This window comes from Eurosta solidaginis, chromosome 5 (genome assembly GCF_040869045.1).
Source record: "Eurosta solidaginis isolate ZX-2024a chromosome 5, ASM4086904v1, whole genome shotgun sequence".
NCBI lineage: Eukaryota > Metazoa > Arthropoda > Insecta > Diptera > Tephritidae > Eurosta > Eurosta solidaginis.
In genome coordinates, this window is record NC_090323.1 from 158,187,317 (window position 1) to 158,208,674 (window position 21,358).

General features: G+C 36.8%; 1 protein-coding gene across 3 annotated transcripts in view; it reads right to left on the bottom strand.

Moving 5' to 3' along the window:
* The window catches only part of trio (trio Rho guanine nucleotide exchange factor), a 274,438-nt gene that overhangs the window by 66,538 nt on the left and 186,542 nt on the right, over positions 1-21,358 (bottom strand). For all 3 annotated transcript variants that reach the window (XM_067792358.1, XM_067792357.1, XM_067792356.1), the window contains 2 exons: positions 14,798-14,897; positions 11,718-11,978 (listed from right to left, as the gene is read on the bottom strand). In XM_067792358.1, the coding sequence (XP_067648459.1) occupies positions 11,718-11,978; positions 14,798-14,897 (361 nt within the window). The remainder of the gene's footprint in view (positions 1-11,717; positions 11,979-14,797; positions 14,898-21,358) is intronic.

Consider the following 21,358-nt stretch of genomic DNA (forward strand, 5'->3'; position numbering starts at 1 on the left):
CTGAACAAACATTTATACTTAAATATTGTCAGTATGAATAGTTGATATGTGGGTTAATGGGCATTAACGACTTCGAAACAATGAAAAATTGCAACGCTTTGTGCTGAACCTTTGGAGTCACATAGTCCATAGTGTTACCACAACTTTGCTCAAAGACTAAACTGAAAAACCGATCCAGGGCTCAGGACTTATATTATCAAATAACTCCGCTCTTTTGGCAAACACTAGAAGCTTTATAGGACCTATGATACATGCTGATTTTAGATCTGATAACTGTGCCACTCCTAATGGCTTGGCGAGCGCAGGGCACGAGAACAAAACGTGTTCGACCGTTTCCTCCTCCAACCTTCACTTCCTACATCTGCTATCACTGACAAGGATTAATTAAAAGCATGTAATGTCAGAAGGCAGCTCCACTCCTTTCCTGCTTGGTTGATTATGTGTAGCCGTCAGCAGCTGCAGGAGGTCACTTCAAGTATTATTATATTTTGCAAACATAACCCCCCCTTGTACATGAACATTGAGGACAACGAGAAGGCATACGAAGATGCAGGGGAAATGCTGAAGTCTGCGGAAGTGGTCGTGATGTAATATACTCTTGCGTCAATAAAACGAAACATACATAGCAGATTCAAGGAGTTAGTCGTCACGAACTGGCACTCCTCGAAAACCTGTAAGATAACCAAGCAAATCTGGCTGAATTACGATAAAAGAAAAACAGAGGACCTACTAAATAGTTCGATGAAAGAAATATTTTGGATCACTGCATGGGACACTGGCCAATCGGCCTGCATGCTGCGAGAATGGCGATCCCTTTCAACAGCGTTCGGAGGAGTTTCACACTACCTGTTTGAATGCCCAGCTCACACTAGGTTTATAACTATGGACAGTTATCTACTGCCGGAACTTTGGGAATAAGCTAAATGCTCTGTTAAAGATATAATCAGGTTCATTGCCTGCACCGATTGCTTTAAACGGAACATCGAGTAGTCATACTAAAACAGCAGCTATTGGTTCCAGGAGAATTTCATCAAAACGGCACACAGTGAGCTACTTTTGGTCGGGCCAGGGTATCCGGGGGCACAGCAACCAAGCATTTTTCATTTAAAATAAATTCAAATGATATCTACATAGCAGTGTTAAAACTGATTAGTGCAATGAAATAGTGATTTACACATTTTCGTAAAAAAATTAATTATTTCCTAATGCCATACATCCATTTTTGGAAAAAAATTCAATACGAGTGTTGCATTTTATATTTTGCGCCTTGACAACACTACATGTGATTAGCTGTAATTAGATATTTTTTATCGTAAAGTTTGGTATTTTTTGGCATAAACTTGCATATAACGTTTTCACTTACGAGTTTTATTTGTGTTTATTTATAGGGAGTTTAAAAATTCATATTGCTTAAAAATGGAATTAATCCGTGAACATTTTCGTGCGATGATTTACTACGATTTTTGACGTGGATTATAGAGACAGGAGTGCATCAATCAACTTACTTCTACTTTTGATGCTGAATCGCCACACTTAGCCACTGTGAAACGATGGTACAACGAGTTCCTACGTGGGTGCCAATCTTTGCAGGACGAATTTCGTGTAGGTCGTCCAAAAATCGTGGTTGTGCCAGAAACAGTCGATGCTGTGCGTCAATTGATAATACAAGATCGGCATGTGACATATCGCGAGATAGAGGCATCCTTGGCCATTAGTGGGACCAGCATACATTCAATATTGAATGAACACTTGTCCGTAAAGAAGATTTGTTCTCGTTGGATACCGCATAATTTGATAATTGCCCAAAAAAGGACTCGTGTCGATTGGTGTAAAGAAATGTTGAAGAAATTTAGCCGTGGTGGATCAAAGCACGTCTATGACATCGTAACAGGTGACGAGTGTGGGATCTATGTATATATTCCGGAAACAAAGCAGCAATCGACTGTATGGGTGTTCCAAAACGAGCCTAATCCAACAAAAGTTGTTCGCGCAAGAAGTACCTCAAAGCAAATGGTCGCTTCTTTTTTCGGAAAATCTGGTCATGTCGCAACTGTTCCATTAGATAAACTTAAAACGGTCAATTCTGAGTGGTATACAACCATTTGTTTGCCAAATGTTTTTTGGAGAATTAAGGAAAATTAACCGCCGAAGAAAAATCATTCTTCACCAAGACAATGCGAGCTCTCACGTATCGATTCACACAAGAGAGTTTTTGATGACTCAAAAGGTCGAATTGATGGGTCATCCGCCATACAGCCCTGATTTGGCACTTAATGATTTCTTTTTATTCCCAAACATAAAAAAAAAAAAAAAAAAATGCGAGTTAAATGTTTTTCAAGGCCTGAAGGAGCCTTCAAACAGCTCATTTTAGAGGTGGCCTCTTCTGAGTGGTAAAAGTGCTTTGAAAATTGGTTCGAGCGAAAGCAGAAGTGTATTGACTTGGATGGAGAGTATTTTGAAAAACAATAAAACTATTTTCCTTAATATTTGACTGTGTTTTCCTTATTAGGCGTAAAATATAAAAGGCAACCCTCGTAATCTAAATTTAAAGGACATTCTTTTATCCTTTGACATTTTGAGATTTATGTATTACAATTGAATTTCTTTTATAGGCCTCTAAGTGCTATTGTCTAGCAAAACAATATACGAAATACTTTATTAGCATCAAACACGCAACAACTTGTGGAGCTTGTTTAGCGATTACATATCTACATAAGGTCAATATGCATACATATATACGTACATACGAACACATGCAACAGCTGTGGCGCCTAACAATTAATAATAAAATCATTCAAGCTTAAACGAAAACTATTAAGTGCAGATAAATTTTGAAAAACAATGCCAATGCCTTTGCACGCAAGGTCTATTATTGTTTGTCCGACACATTAAGATATATATAAGGTCGTATCAAAAATATTAAAAGCTTCATGCAGACATATTGGGGTCACGTCTTCATAATAGTAGAATGGAAATAATCGATCTTTGTGTTTTTTGTTTTCGAATATCAGCCTACAACAAATTGACCATGTGTAACGAAAAACACTTCGGCCATAAAACGCTGGTTGATTTCATTTTTGAAATATTTTGAATTATAAAAGAAAATTATTATTTCTTTATTAACTGCAAATATTTTAAACGGGAACTATGCATTTAACAAATATTCTTACATCACAGTTGTGGTACAACTAGGCGTATGAGCAACATTTATTTCGTTATGTGATGAATTTCATATCAAAACCTATAAAAACAAGTAAGGAAGGCTAAGTTCGGGTGTAACCGAACATTACATACTCAGTTGAGAGCTGTGGAGAAAAAGTAAGGGAAAATCACCATGTTGTAAAAAGGACCTAGGGTAACCCTGGAATGTGTTTGTATGACATGTGTATCAAATGGAAGGTATTAAAGAGTATTTTAAGAGGAAGTGGGCCATAGTTCTATAGATGGACGCCATTTAGGGATATCGCCATAAAGGTGGACCAGGCCTGACTCTAGAATTTGTTTGTACGATATGGGTATCAAGTGAAAGGTATTAATGAGTATTTTAAAAGGGCGTGGGCCTAAGTTCTATAGATGGACGCCGTTTCGATATATCGCCATAAAGATGGACCAGGGGTGACTCTAGAATTTGTTTGTACGATATGGGTATCAAACGAAAGGTGTTAATAAGTGTTTTAAAAGGGAGTGGGCCTTAGTTCTATAGGTGGACGCCTTTTCGGAATATCGTTATAAAAGTGGACCAGGGGTGACTCTAGAATGCGTTTGTACAATATGGGTATCAAATGAAAGGTGTTAATGAGTATTTTAAAAGGGCGTGGGTCTTAGTTCTATATGTGGACGCCTTTTCGAGATATCGCCATAAAGGTGGACCAGGGGTGACTCTAGAATTTGTTTATACGATATGGGTATCAAGTGAAAAGTGTTAATGAGTATTTTAAAAGGGCGTGGGCCTTAGTTCTATAGGTGGACGCCTTTTCGAAATATCGCCATAAAGGTGGACCAGCGGTGACTCTAGAATATGTTTGTACGATATGGGTATCAAATGAAAAGTGTTAATGAGTATTTTAAAAGGGCGTGGGCCTTAGTTCTATAGGTGGACGCCTTTTCGAAATATCGCCATAAAGGTGGACCAGCGGTGACTCTAGAATTTATTTGTACGATATGGGCCTTAGTTCTATAGGTGGACGCCTTTTCGAAATATCGCCATAAAGGTGGACCAGGGGTGACTCTAGAATTTGTTTGTACGATATGGGTATCAAGTGAAAGGTATTAATGAGTATTTTAAAAGGGCGTGGGCCTAAGTTCTATAGATGGACGCCGTTTCGATATATCGCCATAAAGATGGACCAGGGGTGACTCTAGAATTTGTTTGTACGATATGGGTATCAAATGAAAGGTGTTAATGAGTATTTTAAAAGGGCGTAGGCCTTAGTTCTATAGGTGGACGCCTTTTCGAAATATCGCCATAAAGGTGGACCAGGGGTGACTCTAGAATTTGTTTGTACGATATGGGTATCAAGTGAAAGGTATTAATGAGTATTTTAAAAGGGCGTGGGCCTTAGTTCTATAGGTGGACGCCTTTTCGAAATATCGCCATAAAGGTGGACCAGGGGTGACTCTAGAATTTGTTTGTACAATATGGGTATCAAGTGAAAAGTGTTAATGAGTATTTTAAAAGGGCGTGGGCCTTAGTTCTATAGGTGGACGCCTTTTCGAAATATCGCCATAAAGGTGGACCAGCGGTGACTCTAGAATTTGTTTGTACGATATGGGTATCAAATGAAAGGTGTTAATGAGTATTTTAAAAGGGCGTGGGCCTTAGTTCTATAGGTGGACGCCTTTCCGAAATATCGCCATAAAGGTGGACCAGCGGTGACTCTAGAATTTGTTTGTACGATATGGGTATCAAATGAAAGGTGTTAATGAGTATTTTAAAAGGGCGTAGGCCTTAGTTCTATAGGTGGACGCCTTTTCGAAATATCGCCATAAAGGTGGACCAGGGGTGACTCTAGAATTTGTTTGTACGATATGGTTATCAAGTGAAAGGTATTAATGAGTATTTTAAAAGGGCGTGGGCCTAAGTTCTATAGATGGACGCCGTTTCGATATATCGCCATAAAGGTGGACCAGGGGTGACTCTAGAATTTGTTTGTACGATATGGGTATCAAACGAAAGGTGTTAATAAGTGTTTTAAAAGGGAGTGGGCCTTAGTTCAATAGGTGGTCGCCTTTTCGGAATATCGTTATAAAAGTGGATCAGGGGTGACTCTAGAATGCGTTTGTACAATATGGGTATCAAATGAAAGGTGTTAATGAGTATTTTAAAAGGGCGTGGGTCTTAGTTCTATATGTGGACGCCTTTTCGAGATATCGCCATGAAGGTGGACCAGGGGTGACTCTAGAATTTGTTTGTACGATATGGGTATCAAGTGAAAAGTGTTAATGAGTATTTTAAAAGGGCGTGGGCCTTAGTTCTATAGGTGGACGCCTTTTCGAAATATCGCCATGAAGGTGGACCAGGGGTGACTAAAGAATTTGTTTGTACGATATGGGTATCAAGTGAAAGGTGTTAATGAGTATTTTAAAAGGGCGTGGGCCTTAGTTCTATAGGTGGACGCCTTTTCGAAATATCGCCATAAAGGTGGACCAGCGGTGACTCTAGAATTTGTTTGTACGATATGGGTATCAAATGAAAGGTGTTAATGAGTATTTTAAAAGGGCGTAGGCCTTAGTTCTATAGGTGGACGCCTTTTCGAAATATCGCCATAAAGGTGGACCAGGGGTGACTCTAGAATTTGTTTGTACTATATGGGTATCAAATGAAAGGTGTTAATGAGTATTTTAAAAGGGCGTGGGCCTTAGTTCTATAGGTGGATGCCTTTTCGAGATATCGCCATAAATGTGGACCAGGGGTGACTAAAGAATTTGTTTGTACGATATGGGTATCAAGTGAAAGGTGTTAATGAGTATTTTAAAAGGGCGTGGGCCTTAGTTCTATAGGTGGACGCCTTTTCGAAATATCGCCATAAAGGTGGACCAGCGGTGACTCTAGAATTTGTTTGTACGATATGGGTATCAAATGAAAGGTGTTAATGAGTATTTTAAAAAGGAGTGGGCCTTAGTTCTATGTGTGGACGCCTTTTCGAGATATCGCCATAAACGTGGACCAGGGGTGACTCTAGAATTTGTTTGTACTATATGGGTATCAAATGAAAGGTGTTAATGAGTATTTTAAAAGGGAGTGGGCCTTAGTTCTATAGGTGGACGCCTTTTCGGAATATCGTTATAAAAGTTGACCAGGGTTGACTCTAGAATGCGTTTGTACAATATGGGTATCAAACGAAAGGTGTTAATAAGTGTTTTAAAAGGGAGTGGGCCTTAGTTCTATAGGTGGACGCCTTTTCGGAATATCGTTATAAAAGTGGACCAGGGGTGACTCTAGAATGCGTTTGTACAATATGGTCTATAGGTGGACGCCTTTTCGAAATATCGCCATAAAGGTGGACCAGGGGCGACTCTAGAATTTGTTTGTACGATATGGGTATCAAATGAAAGGTGTTAATGAGTATTTTAAAAAGGAGTGGGCCTTAGTTCTATGTGTGGACGCCTTTTCGAGATATCGCCATAAACGTGGACCAGGGGTGACTATAGAATTTGTTTGTAGTATATGGGTATCAAATGAAAGGTGTTAATGAGTATTTTAAAAGGGCGTGGACCTTAGTTCTATAGGTGGACGCCTTTTCGAAATATCGCCATAAACGTGGACCAGGGGTGACTCTAGAATTTGTTTGTAGTATATGGGTATCAAATGAAAGGTGTTAATGAGTATTTTAAAAGGCCGTGGGCCTTAGTTCTATAGGTGGACGCCTTTTCGAAATATCGCCATTAAGGTGGGCCAGGGGTGACTCTAGAATTTTTTTGTACGATATGGGTATCAAATGAAAGGTGTTAATGAGTATTTTAGAAAGGAGTGGGCCTTAGTTTTATATGTGGACGCCTTTTCGAGATATCGCCATAAACGTGGACCAGGGGTGACTCTAGAATGTGTTTGTACGATATGGGTATCAAATTAAAGGTATTAATGAGGGTTTTAAAAGGGAGTGGCCCTTAGTTGTATATGTGAAGGCGTTTTCGCGATATCGACCAAAATGTGGAACAGGGTGATCCAGAACATCATCTGTCGGGTACCGCTAATTTATTTATATATGTAATACCACGAACAGTATTCCTTCCAAGATTCCAAGGGCTTTTGATTTCGCCCTGCAAAACTTTTTCATTTTCTTCTACTTAATATCGTAGTTGTCACACCCATTTTACCAAGTTTTTTTCTAAAGTTATATTTTGCGTCAATAGACCAATACAATTACCATGTTTCATCCCTTTTTTCGTATTTGGTATATAATTATGGCATTTTTTTCATTTTTCGCAATTTTCGATATCGAAAAAGTGGGCGTGGTCATAGTCGGATTTCGGCCATTTTTTACATCAATACAAAGTGAGTTCAGATAAGTACGTGAACTGAGTTTAGTAAAGATATATCGATTTTTGCTCAAGTTATCGTGTTAACGGCCGAGCGGAAGGACAGACGGTCGACTGTGTATAAAAACTAGGAGTGGCTTCAACCGATTTCGCCCTTTTTCACAGAAAATAGTTATCGTCCTAGAATCTAAGCCTCTACCAAATTTCACAAGGATTGGTAAATTTTTGTTCGACTTATGGCATTAAAAGTATCCTAGACAAAATAAATGAAAAAGGGCGGAGCCACGCCCATTTTGAAATTTTCTTTTATTTTTGTATTTTGTTGCACCATATCAGTACTGGAGTTGAATGTTGACATAATTTACTTATATACTGTAAAGATATTAGCTTTTCTTTTAAAATTTGAATTTAAAAAATTTTTTTTTTAAAAAGTGAGCGTGGTCGTTCTCCGATTTTGCTAATTTTTATTAAGCAGACATATATGTAGTAATAAGAGTAACGTTCCTGCCAAATTTCATCATGATATCTTCAACGACTTCCAAATTACAGCTTGCAAAACTTCTAAATTACCTTCTTTTAAAAGTGGGCGGTGCCACGCCCATTGTCCAAAATTTTACTAGTTTTCTATTCTGCGTCATAAGTTCAACTCACCTACCAAGTTTCATCGCTTAATCCATATTTGGTAATGAATTATCGCACTTTTTCGATTTTTCAAAATTTTCGATATCGAAAAAGTGGTCGTGCTTACTGTCCGATATCGTTCATTTTAAATAGCGATCTGAGATGAGTGCCCAGGAACCTACATACCAAATTTCATCAAGATACCTCAAAATTTACTCAAGTTATCGTGTTAACGGACAGACGGACGGACGGACGGACATGGCTCAATCGAATTTTTTTTCGATACTGATGATTTTCATATATGGAAGTCTATATCTATCTCGATTCCTTTATACCTGTACAACCAACCGTTATCCAATCAAAGTTAATATACTCTGTGAGTTCTGCTCAACTGAGTATAAAAAGGCACATGTTGAACCAGCCCCTCAGATTTTGATGAAATTTTGCATAGAGGTACACTTTTTCTACAAAAACACCACCTCGTTTTTAAAAATTGCATTTTTGAAAAATTGTGGGCGTGGCAAGGTGTCAAAGTTGTGAAAAATGTGTGAAAAAGACGGTAATAGGTACTTTTGAGCTGTGATAACTACGGAATGGCTCAACCCATTTCCAAGATCTTGGTACCATTGGAAAGGTATTCTAATCGGCTATCGAAATTTTTTTTGCTTGATCTTTATAATTTTTTCCAAGCTTAGTTTCAAAAAAAACAAAAAAAAATGGTTTTTCAGCGAAATAAAAATTCTTACAGTATACGTTTTCGAAAGCCTATTTGAATACCTTTCTAATGGTACCAAGATCTTTGAAATCGGTTCATCCATTCTGTAGTTACCACAGCTCAAAAGTACTATATCAAAATATAGAGATGAATTTACTGAAAACTTAAAAAAAAAAAAAAAGAAAAAAAGACATTTTAGTTTTTGCATATGTTATATATATTAAATAGACCTTTCTAATAAAAAAATATTTTATTTTAAAACACTTGGCCTTTGAATTTTTTTTCAAATCTAACATAAAATTAAGGAACAATTTTGCGGACAACAAAACAGCTTTAACTTCGCACTGCCAAGATACAGGACATTACCCGGACTTTGACAATGTCGCTATTTTAGAAAAGGAGAGAAATTATAATAAACGTTTCATGTTAGAAATGCTACACATAGTGGACACCCCTAATCATAAGAGGATGAATTTTAAAACGGACATCGCGAATTGTTCACATGTCTACCGCAACCTAATCAGGAACAACAAACATTCGTGACACATTTTTTACCCACCCACACAAATATAAAGGCTTCGTCTTCGTTTTGAATGTAATTGTAATGCTGAGATGACCACGCATTTATGTATTCTCCGTCTATTACTTTGTTGTTTTGAAAGTTTTTTGTTTACAATTACGGTTCTTTCATTTGTTTATACTCTCTGTTTAATACCGGTTTCTTGGAAATCGACCAAGTGACTGATCGCCTGCGCATCGCCAATTCAGCAATCCACCGGCATCCACCAACCCATCGTAATTTACGATTCGTTGGGTATCCATTCCATTAATAACCGGTTGCTTTGAAATCGATCCACCGATTCATCATCACCGATTCACCAATCCTACTCACCAACATCGTCATCTACTACTCGCCTACAATCGATTCCACAAACCACCGGGTACTTGGAAATCAATCCAACGATTTGTCATCGCCGCCACCAATCGCTTGTTCAACCATCGTAACCCCCCCACTTCTTATCGATAACATAACAGTCCGCTGCAAACCACGTCATCATCAAACGATACACCGTTCGCCGAAATCCGATAACAGTTCCCCGATTACACCAGTAAACCCGTTACACTGTTCACCGATTTCGCCGGCTGTCCAAGGATTCCACTGGCAGCCAGAGCCTGTATATCACCCCTTCCATTAGCTAGCGGTTGGTTTCTCGACTCTCGATGGACTGAGTGCTACCCTCAGCCTCGACGAAAGCAATCTTACAATATTTTATCGAGGAGTTAACGTTTTGTAATCGAAAAGGTTAAAAGTTATCATCGAAAAGTTATCCACATTTTATGAAACAGTTACAGATTTGTTGTCAAAAAGCTATCGATATGTAAAAGGAGTGTTCACAATTTGTGGCGTGTTATCGATTTGATGATGTTAGGGCGGAGAGCATCAACAAATTTTGTAAAATATCTTTCTAGTTTATCATTTTGTTAGGTTAGACTGAGTGGTAGCTACCCCGGCAGCGAAAGCTCAATTGGAAAACATGAAGGTTCGTTGTGATTCCACATAAGATAACAGAGACGCAAGCCATAAGTATTTAGACAACTCTTGCGTGACAGCAGCATTGCATATCACTCTGCACATCCCACCTGTACACCTAATGGCCAAAAATATAGCGCTAGCAACTGCAACTACACTTAAGGCCTCGGGGCAGCTTGAGTGCTGGACGTATGGCTTCAGCAATATAACGCCAATTAATATAGGGCGAATGGACTACATAGTTTCTCGTCTGAGCTTCGAAAGAGATTCTGGGGCCACAATATAGCCGGGTTGGCGTAAGGCTGTTGAAATGGCAGAACATACTATACATGTGCATACCAATGCTCTCTACTATGTCGATCCAGAAAAAAGTATGTTCTACAGGTTGTCAGATCACTGCAATGTCTTTCAAGCGGCATTTGCAGCCGTGAAAAAAGTAGCAGAATTTCTGGAGGAAGCTTGCTTAAGGAGCAGTCGCGTCAATATAGATCTCACACTGTACTTCATCAAGAAGTGTACTGGAATGCAAAGAGGCGTTGGTGAGACTTCGCTCAGACCGGACCATACATATATACTAGGATCCCGATCATAAAGGCATGAGTGTGCGGCTGCACCCTCCGCCTTCGATGGATCGACGTCCCAATTCGTTTGGGAGAAATCAAAGGAGACAGCAGTTGCATATGATCCATCAAGCAGGATATACGTAGACAGAAGAGCGGGGCTGCAACATTTCAAATATCATGTGCAAATCATATGACGTTAGATTCACACCGTTGCTTACATCTCTAAAAGAAAAAGACTTGAGGCTCACGATGTGCATACTAACAGGACACTGCCTTCTGGCTTCACATACTTATAAGTTAGGACTCATCAGTAACAGCAGATGTACGAAGTGCGAGGTGCAGGAAGAAGCGGTTAAGCACGTTCTGTGTTCGTGTCCTGCACTCGCGAGATAAAGGCTCCTGTTAATAGAGGCGGCCGAGTTGTCACGTCTCGAGGCAACAATTAAGCTAGGTCCTAGAAAATTTCTCGTATTCGCCAAGAGGATGGAGTTATTCTAAAACATAAGTCCTGGTGCATAATTGGGGTTTTCCCGTTTTTTCGTCAAACAAATTCTGGTAAAACTGTGAACACTCAGCCTTTATGAGGTTTTTATTGACCGCCCAGTTCAATCTAACCTAACCTACACTTCTAATTATGTGAGGTGGCTACTTCGAAGGACCAAAGTTTGAGGACACACAACAACTTGTGTGAAAAAATGGCAAAATACCATCCCAAAGTCAATTGTAATTAATTTCGTAAATCGCTTTATGAGCCAATAGTATATTATTTGTTTTATTTTATTATTAATCAAAAGTTTTGTTGACTTACCATGTTTTCGGAATTCTTTTTGTGATCCTTTGCAAATGTTGGTGGTCCATTTGCCATCAAATGTGGCTCTTGTAATGGTTTCATAGGCGGTGGTAGTTCGAGGCCAGCTTCTTCTTCAGCCTCATATTCGGCTTGTTGTGCAGCATTGGCTTGAGATGCGGCAGCCGTCGCCGCCGATGTGCCATAATGGCTACGACTACCAGCTGTGGTTACTGATGTGGAGAGACTCTTGTCATCCTGTTCCGTTTGTTTTTGTGTTAACTAGAAATTATAGAAATAGCAATACATTGAATTAGAAATATTAAGAGCTAATTGAGTTGGAGAAAAGAAAAACAAAAAGGAATTATTATTATTATAATTTACGATAACGCAGTATTTTGAAGGATTTGGAAAAACAAGAAATAAATGATAAATAAAAAATTTCAAGGCGCGATATGCTTCCGTAGAGAATAAGGTCGAGCTTCTTTTCTGATTTGCTTCGTGCTCCTTTTAATTTTTGCTAAAATTTGGCGGGGTGGTACGGGGCCTACATGTTTTACGCCGTCTCCGAGAGCCATCTGCAAAGCAGATTAATTTTCACTGACAATCTTTTCATGGCAGAATAATACTCGAACCGTTTGCCATATATCGCTGCCAAGGGACGATCTTGATTAATTTTTTTTTCTAATTGAAAAACTTGTTTCTATATTTTCAATTATTTTTTTGCCTGGGACTTGAACCCAGGATCTTCGGTATGATAGCCGGAACACGCCATCACCACACCACGACGGCCGCCCAAGAAACAAATTACAGATTTAATTTAATTTGAAAAAATGCAGTCAATGAAAGCTTAAAAACATATCTAAATTTTTCGATAAGGCAGTTAAGAATTTTAGAATATTAAAACTAAACGAAATATAAGGGAATGAAAAAAAATATGTAGGTTTAAATAAAGAGGAAAAATTTGTCATAAATAACAATTACCCCTTTTATTCAAAAACACTTAGTTTTTCATTCCTGCATACTTCGTTCATTTTAAATATTGTAAAATTCTTAATAGCCTTATAAAAATTGTATCATATTGTGGCGAATGTTGACATCACTAGGCTGCTAGTAAATAATCACGCAACAACAAAAACATGAGGCATCCACTCTTATATGCATGTCCACATTAAAGCTAGCAACACTTATGTAGTAGGCGACGAAGAGATATCTCTCACATACACACATGTAATCATCACCCGAAGTAGTTACTCACACATACACACGCATATGGCTATAAACTACAAACATACACGTATATAGCTGGCAAGAAAGCATGAGCTACAAGAGTTCTAGTAGGTGAAACGTCTAGACCTTTGGAGAAATATGCGGACGAGACAATAAAGATTATAAAAGCAGCGCAAGCTGAGTAATAACGCATCAGTTTTGATTTAAACACGCTATTGGTTGTGAAGTACAATTGTGAAGCACTAACCTCAAAGTAATCCAAATAAAGACCAGTTTACAATACTGAATATTGTGAGTGATTTATTCAACAGTTCAGCTATTCGAACGTTAGCAGAAGGTGCATAATATCCAGGATTTATCCAAAATTCGTTACAATATGTTTTTAAAGCTTTAGAGTCTTATGTTCAAACAGAGAGCCCTCTCTGAGTAGCTAAGCGTGGGCAGTTAAGGGCGAGCAGTTTAATGTGAGTTATAAGGGAGTAATTTGATGTGCTTGTAGGCGTATGAGTCGTGGCACAGTGGATGACGTACCCGACTCAAACGTTTGGGGTTGCGGGTTCAAAGCCCATTGCAACCAAGCATTTTTTAAATTTATAATTTTATAAATTATTATTTTAATGGACTGTATTTTATTAAGTTAGTTAATTATAATGTTATTTATGGTGTATTTAAAACACGGGACGATGCAAAGCATCGGTACACCTTTATTTATTTAATTTATCTTTATTTTAATGTATTCAATTTATTAAGTTTGTTATTTTTAATTTTATTTATGGTGTATTTAAAACACGGGACGATGCAAAGCATCGGTACACCTTTATTTATTTAATTTGGGGCGAGCATGGGGAACTCTGAGGTTTCGCTCTAATGAGCCACCTCATCTTCTATTTGAAGACCCCTTTAAAAATGTGATGTGGAGGCGAGCACTGGGCTCTGAGGTATTGGCACCCCATCTTCTACTCAAAGAACCTCCATTTTAAATTAAAAACTAAAACTATGTCTTTAGAATATTTCATAAGCCGGATGAGAATTTCAGCGCTTATGAAACAAACGAAAGAAAAAAACCCATAGTTTAAGTCGCTTAAACACTGAGATTTTTTAGTAGAATGCAAAGCTAGGACGACATAGCCCAATCAGAAGTGAACTTTCTACAAAGCTAAGTACAGCCGATTGGGGGAAGGTTTGCCCCAGATGCATGTTTAACACAAATAAAAACATCATCAGGGCTGTTAACAAAAAATGTTGGAGCAGTACCGCAAAAGCCTGAGGACAACAAATGAGAAAATAAAAAAACACAAGGCGCGATATACCTCAGAAGAGATTTAGGTAGAGCTTGGTTTCCAATTTGCCTCGTGCTACTTTTTAATTTTTCCTACAAATTGGCGAGGAGGACGGGGCTTATGTGTTTTTTACCGACTCCGTACTCGCTGAGAAGCTATTCAGGCCAGAAATACAATCGGAGTGTTTGCCAAACCACTGCCGAGGGATAACGGTGGTCAGACATTATTTCGTTATTGAAAAAACTGTTTTCTAAAAATTTTGATGTTGCTTTTTCCGGGACTTGGGCGTAGCAAGGTTACGTTAAATACTCTCTGGATGTGAATTGTTTCCAAGTGGCATAAACAATTCTGATGGTCCATTGATCGTCTCCAGCCAGTTTGGAGGATATTCCGGAGACATACATTTAGAGATGTGCACATGCGACCAATGAGACTATGATAACGAATCGCATTTGCACGCCGGAAATCGGGGCGTCATAAGCATCGAAATAAAGTTGATACAAACTTTTCGAGTGAACGTAAGTTCTCATACATAAGTATCATAAAAAACACAACGAAACTCAATTAACATAAATTTAAGTTGATACTTACTCTTAAACTCTTCTCGGAGGATTTCTTTGTAAGTATTTTATCTGTTGGCGTCTTCTCGTTCTTGTTCTGCGAGTGTTTGCGTAGTGGAAACCATTTGGGCCTGTAAAGGTAAATACAAGGAAAAAACTTGAATGTAGACTTTCATATGTATGAAAAATATGTTATTATCAAAATAAAATCGGTACTATTTATAAACTTTTTCGGGATCCCCATTTCGATATCTCTTTGGGCGTATTCGTGAATCATTTCATTTGTTGTCTTGGTCAATTCAGGAATACTTCATCATGCATCAAGCCGCTTAGCTTTGCACTATAACCTAACAATTATTCACCCCTATTCCGCATTTCGATTACGTTCCCGTTCTACGCTCCGCTTTAATCGAAGTTGGGTATTCTGCATTACGGCGGAATCGTAACTAGAAGAGGAAGAGCAAATTATTTTTCGAAATCAGCTGTTTGTACGGAATGTGTGAACATTGGAACAAAATAAATTAAAGAAAATTTGTAAAAAACACTGAAAAACGTTTATATTTTATTATCCACGCCATTTTGTACAACAAAAAGCAATAGAATATATTGCCGCAGTGTTAAATTTTTTTGAGTGAAGTGCTTTCATAATTGTAAGTGTGTTTTTGTAGTTCTTTTGGCCAATTGCCTGCCGTGGCCACCAAGTTTTGCTAAAACGGATTCCTGTACGAATATAGTTGACATTTTCTGAATTTTATGGATCCTAATTTCATTGCACTGGCCTAAAATACTTTATAAAGATAATTCATTTATTTATTCTTTCCGCAAGGATTGTTTACGATTTCGCTTCACCTTCCTCTACTCCGGCAGCTTGCTTTGACATATAACTGGACCCAACGAACAGACACAAATTATTGCTGTCTATTATAATGGAATCAATAGCCGCGGCATTATTTGTGGAGTTGGAAAGCAACACATACGAAAATGGCCAGGAGGGAATGGAAAGACAAATATTGCGAGATTTGTGTAATCCATTTGAGATGAGAAATTGAACTTAAAAGTGGTAAAGTTTAATGGCTTATTTTCTTATTTAGGTTCAAAAAAACTTCCGATTTAATAAGGATGCTTTGAAGTATGTGTTAGATACTTTTGCGGGGCAAATACGTCCAAAGACTTCGACATCGACATGTTGATTTTGACCTGGAAACATATAAAATATAATCATCATCAAGCCTTCTACGTTTCTTAAAAAGTTTTACTTAATTTTTTGTTAAAATTATGTTATAAATTAATAAAAAAATAAAAAGAAAATATTTTTCCGCCAACTAATTTGCAACTTAGAAAAATGGAACTACGATCGAAATGCAGAATACGCAAAATCGAACGATTCGAAGTTGGATCGAAAGAGATTGGAACACAGAATACCAAATTTGCTAAATAGAAAAAATTCCAATCCAAGTCGAAATGCAGAATAGGGGTGATTAATGTGACCCTAAAAAAATTAAAACTGTAAAATAACTGATTTTCATGAACATAAGAATTACAGTGGCTGTTTATATGACAGATATTTCTGTGGCATAGTCATAAGAACAAATCAGTGAGCACCATGAGTTTCTCTTTAATATTAGCTGATGCATTTGTATAACACTGAAAGTTGTTCGCTGTGGAAATGACCAACGAAATCACTTCTTTTAACAGTAAAATCGATTAGATTGATTGAGAATCTATCATTTTTACAGAGCATTGAGACCAACAATTTTTTTCTGTCGAAATAACGAAACAAATTTATTTTCGTGACAAAAAACTCGGTTGAATTGAACAAAATGCGAATATCTTTTAATTCAAGAACAACAAACCTGATTTGTTGATTTTACTAGCCTTGTGTTTTTCGGTATAATCGGCGACCTTTTTGGGATAATTTCTATCATTTCGGGATTATATTCGGTATCATTTAGATATTGTTTTCGTGATAAATTTAGGATTATCTCTGGCTATTTGAGGAAAGTTTTGCGATCAATTCAGCACTCTTCGGGCATCATTTCCTTATCGCTTGGGAGCCGTTTCGGTATTGAATGAGAACCATTTCTGTATCGGGCCTATCCCCGAATAATTTCGGGATTATTTTTCGAATTATCTCTCGGCTTTGTTTACAGGTTCATTTTGTTATCAAGAATTATTTTGGTGACATTTCAGGGTTATTCTCTGATCATTTCGAGACTGTTTCGGTATAATTTGCGAATTGTTATTGGGAGTATTTCCCGACAAATTTTGCTTCGGTATTGTCTCCATGTTATTTCAGGTCAAGATTACACCGGAACTATCTCCGGATCCATATTTGGTACAACGGTCGGATCGAGGGCCGAAAATTTTCTAAAAGTGGGCAATGCACACCTTAAAAATTAAATTAAAGTTTTTGATGCAACAAAAGAGGCACCTGATATGATTTCATAAAAATTAAACCGTTTCAAAATCACAACTTCGTTGGCAATGTATCTATAGCAGCGAACAGAAAAACAGCAACGGTAATTTTTTTTCAACTTTAATTAATTAATTTCTTTTTTTATTTTCGGTATATTAAGAAAAAACATATTTCAATTTTGCAACTCAAACTGTGTAAACAAATCCCAAACACGTTTTCGAAAACATTCGAAAGTTTTACGAAAACTTAGATGTTTTAATTTTGTGGTTATTGGAGCTTTTCGGCCGATAATTTCAAGACAAAACACAAGTTTTTCTTTTTCTCCTACGCGTTTCGATGGGTATTTTCCATCTTCCTCAGGGAGGCTGTATATTTTAACATAAAAATATAAACATAAAACAAAACAAACATTAACATATTTAACAGTGAAAACTTTACACAACTCTTTAACAGACTTTCCACTTACTTTCAATGTTAAATAACTTTATTAAAACATATAGACATTACTGAACATAAATAAACAACACTTAACATTAATTCATTCATCTACACTGAATCGTCCACTAGCTGATAATGCCGTCATTAAGCGCAGTTGATGTTATTGACGTCTTTTTTAGATGTTTTAATTTGGACATTTACGACATTTTTTTCTTTCAAATTGAAAAAGAGTTCACACATGGCAAAAATTAATGCGAATTTTCAGAGACTTACAAATTGTACTTTGTTAGCCTAGTTTGATTGGAATGCAAAACTGCATACTCCAAAAAATTCGTTTGAAGCTATCGTAAAATTTTCTCGAATATTTTCATTTAAAAACATTTTGAGATTGAAGTATTTTCTTTAGATATCGGAAATAAAAAACAGAAGAATTTTGCTGAAGAAATTTTGTACAAATTGTCACTGCTATTTTTCTGTGCGCTAGCGTAAATATAGCCAATTGTACGCATAAGCATTACAACCACTTGCTTACTCATTCGTTCAATCATTATTTTGTGTACACACAATTAAACGGAAGAAAAGAAGGAAGTCGTAAAGAAAATATGTTGTGTGGAAATGAAGAACGGAATAGAACGGTTAACCGCATCCGTCTCATTACCAACTGCATTCCCATTCTCAGTTATGTACATACACACATACTTATATGTATACTATGCACGTAGACAAGAGTCTCAATAAAAACCCTAACACTAGAAAATTAAGACATATACATAAATTTGTGATAGGATAATAAGAGGGCGGCGACTCACTCAAACTGAATTGCCTCGTAAACAAGGATAGCTTATAAATAAAAAGAAATACGTAAAATTTTACGAGCTTGAAATGAGTTTCCCTAAAATGAATGTACTGCGAGAACTTTAGAAATTTTATTAATTTAGCATAACAACAATTTAAAAACCAGTGAGTGTACGTAATCCACACCCAAACAAAATAAGAAAAATAAGGAGAGTGAAAAGCTAAACTTTGAGAAAGTAGAAGCGAGTATTAGGCCCGGCTTTTCAGTAGTTGGTTAAGATAAGCTTAAACTACGTTTGCTTAGACTCTAGTCAAATTTAAACTCCAGTTAAACTACTGAGCAGTTTTTCAGTCACAGTTTAAGGCCGCCTTTGGGGTACGCTTTTTTGTGCGGCAACATTGGTTTTTTTATTATCTAGATAATTTGTAGATACGGCAACAGCTGGATTTTGTTTACCCAACAAACATGCAAAAAAAAAATCCAGCGAAATATATATCTAGTTCCGGAAGTGATATCCAACATTAATTATTCTTAAACCAGATAGTTCTCGAGTTGATATCCAACTTCATTCTCCAATCACTACAAACCTTTGAGCAATTTTGTAAAATTAAGAGTTTTCGAGTTGATCTCTAACGTCATTAATATTTTCCAATTATTACCCAACTTTCGAGAGATTTTGAGAAATGTACAGTTCTCAAATTTATATTCAACACATTTCTCCAGTTGATATCCTACATTCCATATCGAGCTGAGGTGGAAATGAAAAAAATCTCCAAGGTGGTACCACTAAAGCCAGCAGCTGTTTATTGTGAGAAATAAACACCTGGTTGATAGCAGTAATGAAGCATAATTAATCAAAAATAAATTATATATATTTTATTTTATTTTCGTGAAAATACTGTAGTATGAAACCTTACATGTGAGTCCAGTTAGAGGACCACAAGTTGGGAATTAAATTTTTTCAACTTAAGTAATAGCATTTTTTGCTTTATAAAAAATTCCCTCTTTTGCTGTGTACGCTATGATTCTCGAGCCACTGTTTCGAAACAACCCTTGAGATTTTAGAAGTATGCCTAATTATAAACATGAGCTCTAAAGGTATTCAAGCGCAAATGTTTGTTGGGTAATTTCGACGCCATTTCGAACGAACGCAAATAACTGATAGGTTAACTAGAGTTTAACTCTGCCAGATCGGCCGCTTAAGCGCAGCTTAAACTTAAAGTATACTGAAAAACTGCAGAGTAAGTTTAAGCGTAGTTTAACTGACAAACTGAGTTGAACTTGTGCTGAAAACCCGCGCCTAAGTAAACCAAACTAGAACAAAAAAGGAGAATTTGGAGAAGAAAAAAGTATGGAGTTTTCGGGAATAAGACAGCGAGTGTACGTAAACCAAACTGAGAAAACGAAAAAAGAAAATTGGAAGATGAAAGACTTTTCTAGAGAATTCAGTAAGTATATGTAAATGAAACTAGTACAAAAGAGGTATATTAGAAAAAGAGAAAGATAATGGCTTTTCTAAAAAGAGACAGTGAGTGTACGTAAACCAAACTTGTACTATAGAAAGGAGTATGAGGATAAGGAAAAGGTAAAGAAATTTCTAGAAGGATACAGAAAGATTTTTGGCCACTCTAATCGGCTTGAGAGTGTTCAGAAAGTTGTTTAACGATTTATTCTTCGATCTTTAAACTTTTCTCAACGAATGCCTTCATATGAATTTCAACGCCTTTTTATTGAATTAAACACGCTTGCAAATAGACGATCCCTTCTATCTTGCTCATTTGTCATTGGCATAATTACAGGGACCGTTGATTGTCCATCACTTCTTGATAAAATTAAGTTTTATGTACCATGCAGAAACCTCCGTCAGTTTGAATTCTTAAAAATTGGGTTTTCTAAAACTATTTATGGCGTAAATGCTCCTATCTTAGGGCTTGCGCTGAACTGAATATGTTTTTTAACTTCTCAGATGCTGACTACACTTTTCTTTGCGCTGCCTTAATTAACCATTTAAGATCTTATTTTTCTTAGCATTAAGGTAATGTAAAAATTTGCATAATATAGTCTGTAAGAATCTATAAATTCAAAGACAAAACTTAAATAAATAAATAAACAAGTAAGGACGGGACTGTCTTCGGCTATGCCGAAGACTTCAGACCATTCATGAATGGGGCTGAACAATAATCTTATCCCGTTCGTAATCTCCAAATAATCGGATGTATAAGATAAGAAATATATAGTGAACAGATGTACATACCTAAACGATTTTTAAGATAAATATAAAATAAAAAATGGCAAAAAACCCCCTTATCTGAACGATCGGTTGTATGGGATATATGTATATTATCAGCTCTATTATGCATTTCGACTTGGATTGGAATTTTTTCGATTTGGCAATTTTGGTATTCTGTGTTCCAATCTCTTTCGATCCAACTTCGAATCGTTCGATTTTGTGTATTCTGCATTTCGATCGTAGTTCCGTTTTTCTAAGTTGCAAATCAGTTGGCGGAAAAATATTTTCTTTTTATTTTTTTCATTAATTTATAACAGAGTTTTAACAAAAATGTAAGTAAAACTTGTTAAGAAACGTAGAAGGCTTGATGATGATTGTTTTTTATATGTTTACAGGTCAAAATCAACATGTCGATGTCGAAGTCCTTGGACGTATTTGCCCCGCAAAAGTATCTAACACATACTTGAAAGCATCCTTATTAAATCGGAAGTTTTTTTGAACCTAAATAAGAAAATAAGTCATTAAACTTTACCACTTTTAAGTTCAATTTCTCATCTCAAATGGATTACACAAATCTCGCAATATTTGTCTTTCCATTCTCGTCTGGCCATTTTCGTATGCGTTGCTTTCCAAAGCCACAAATAATGCCGCGGCTTTGATTCCATTATAATAGACAGCTATAATTTGTGTCTCTTCGTTGGGTCCAGTTATA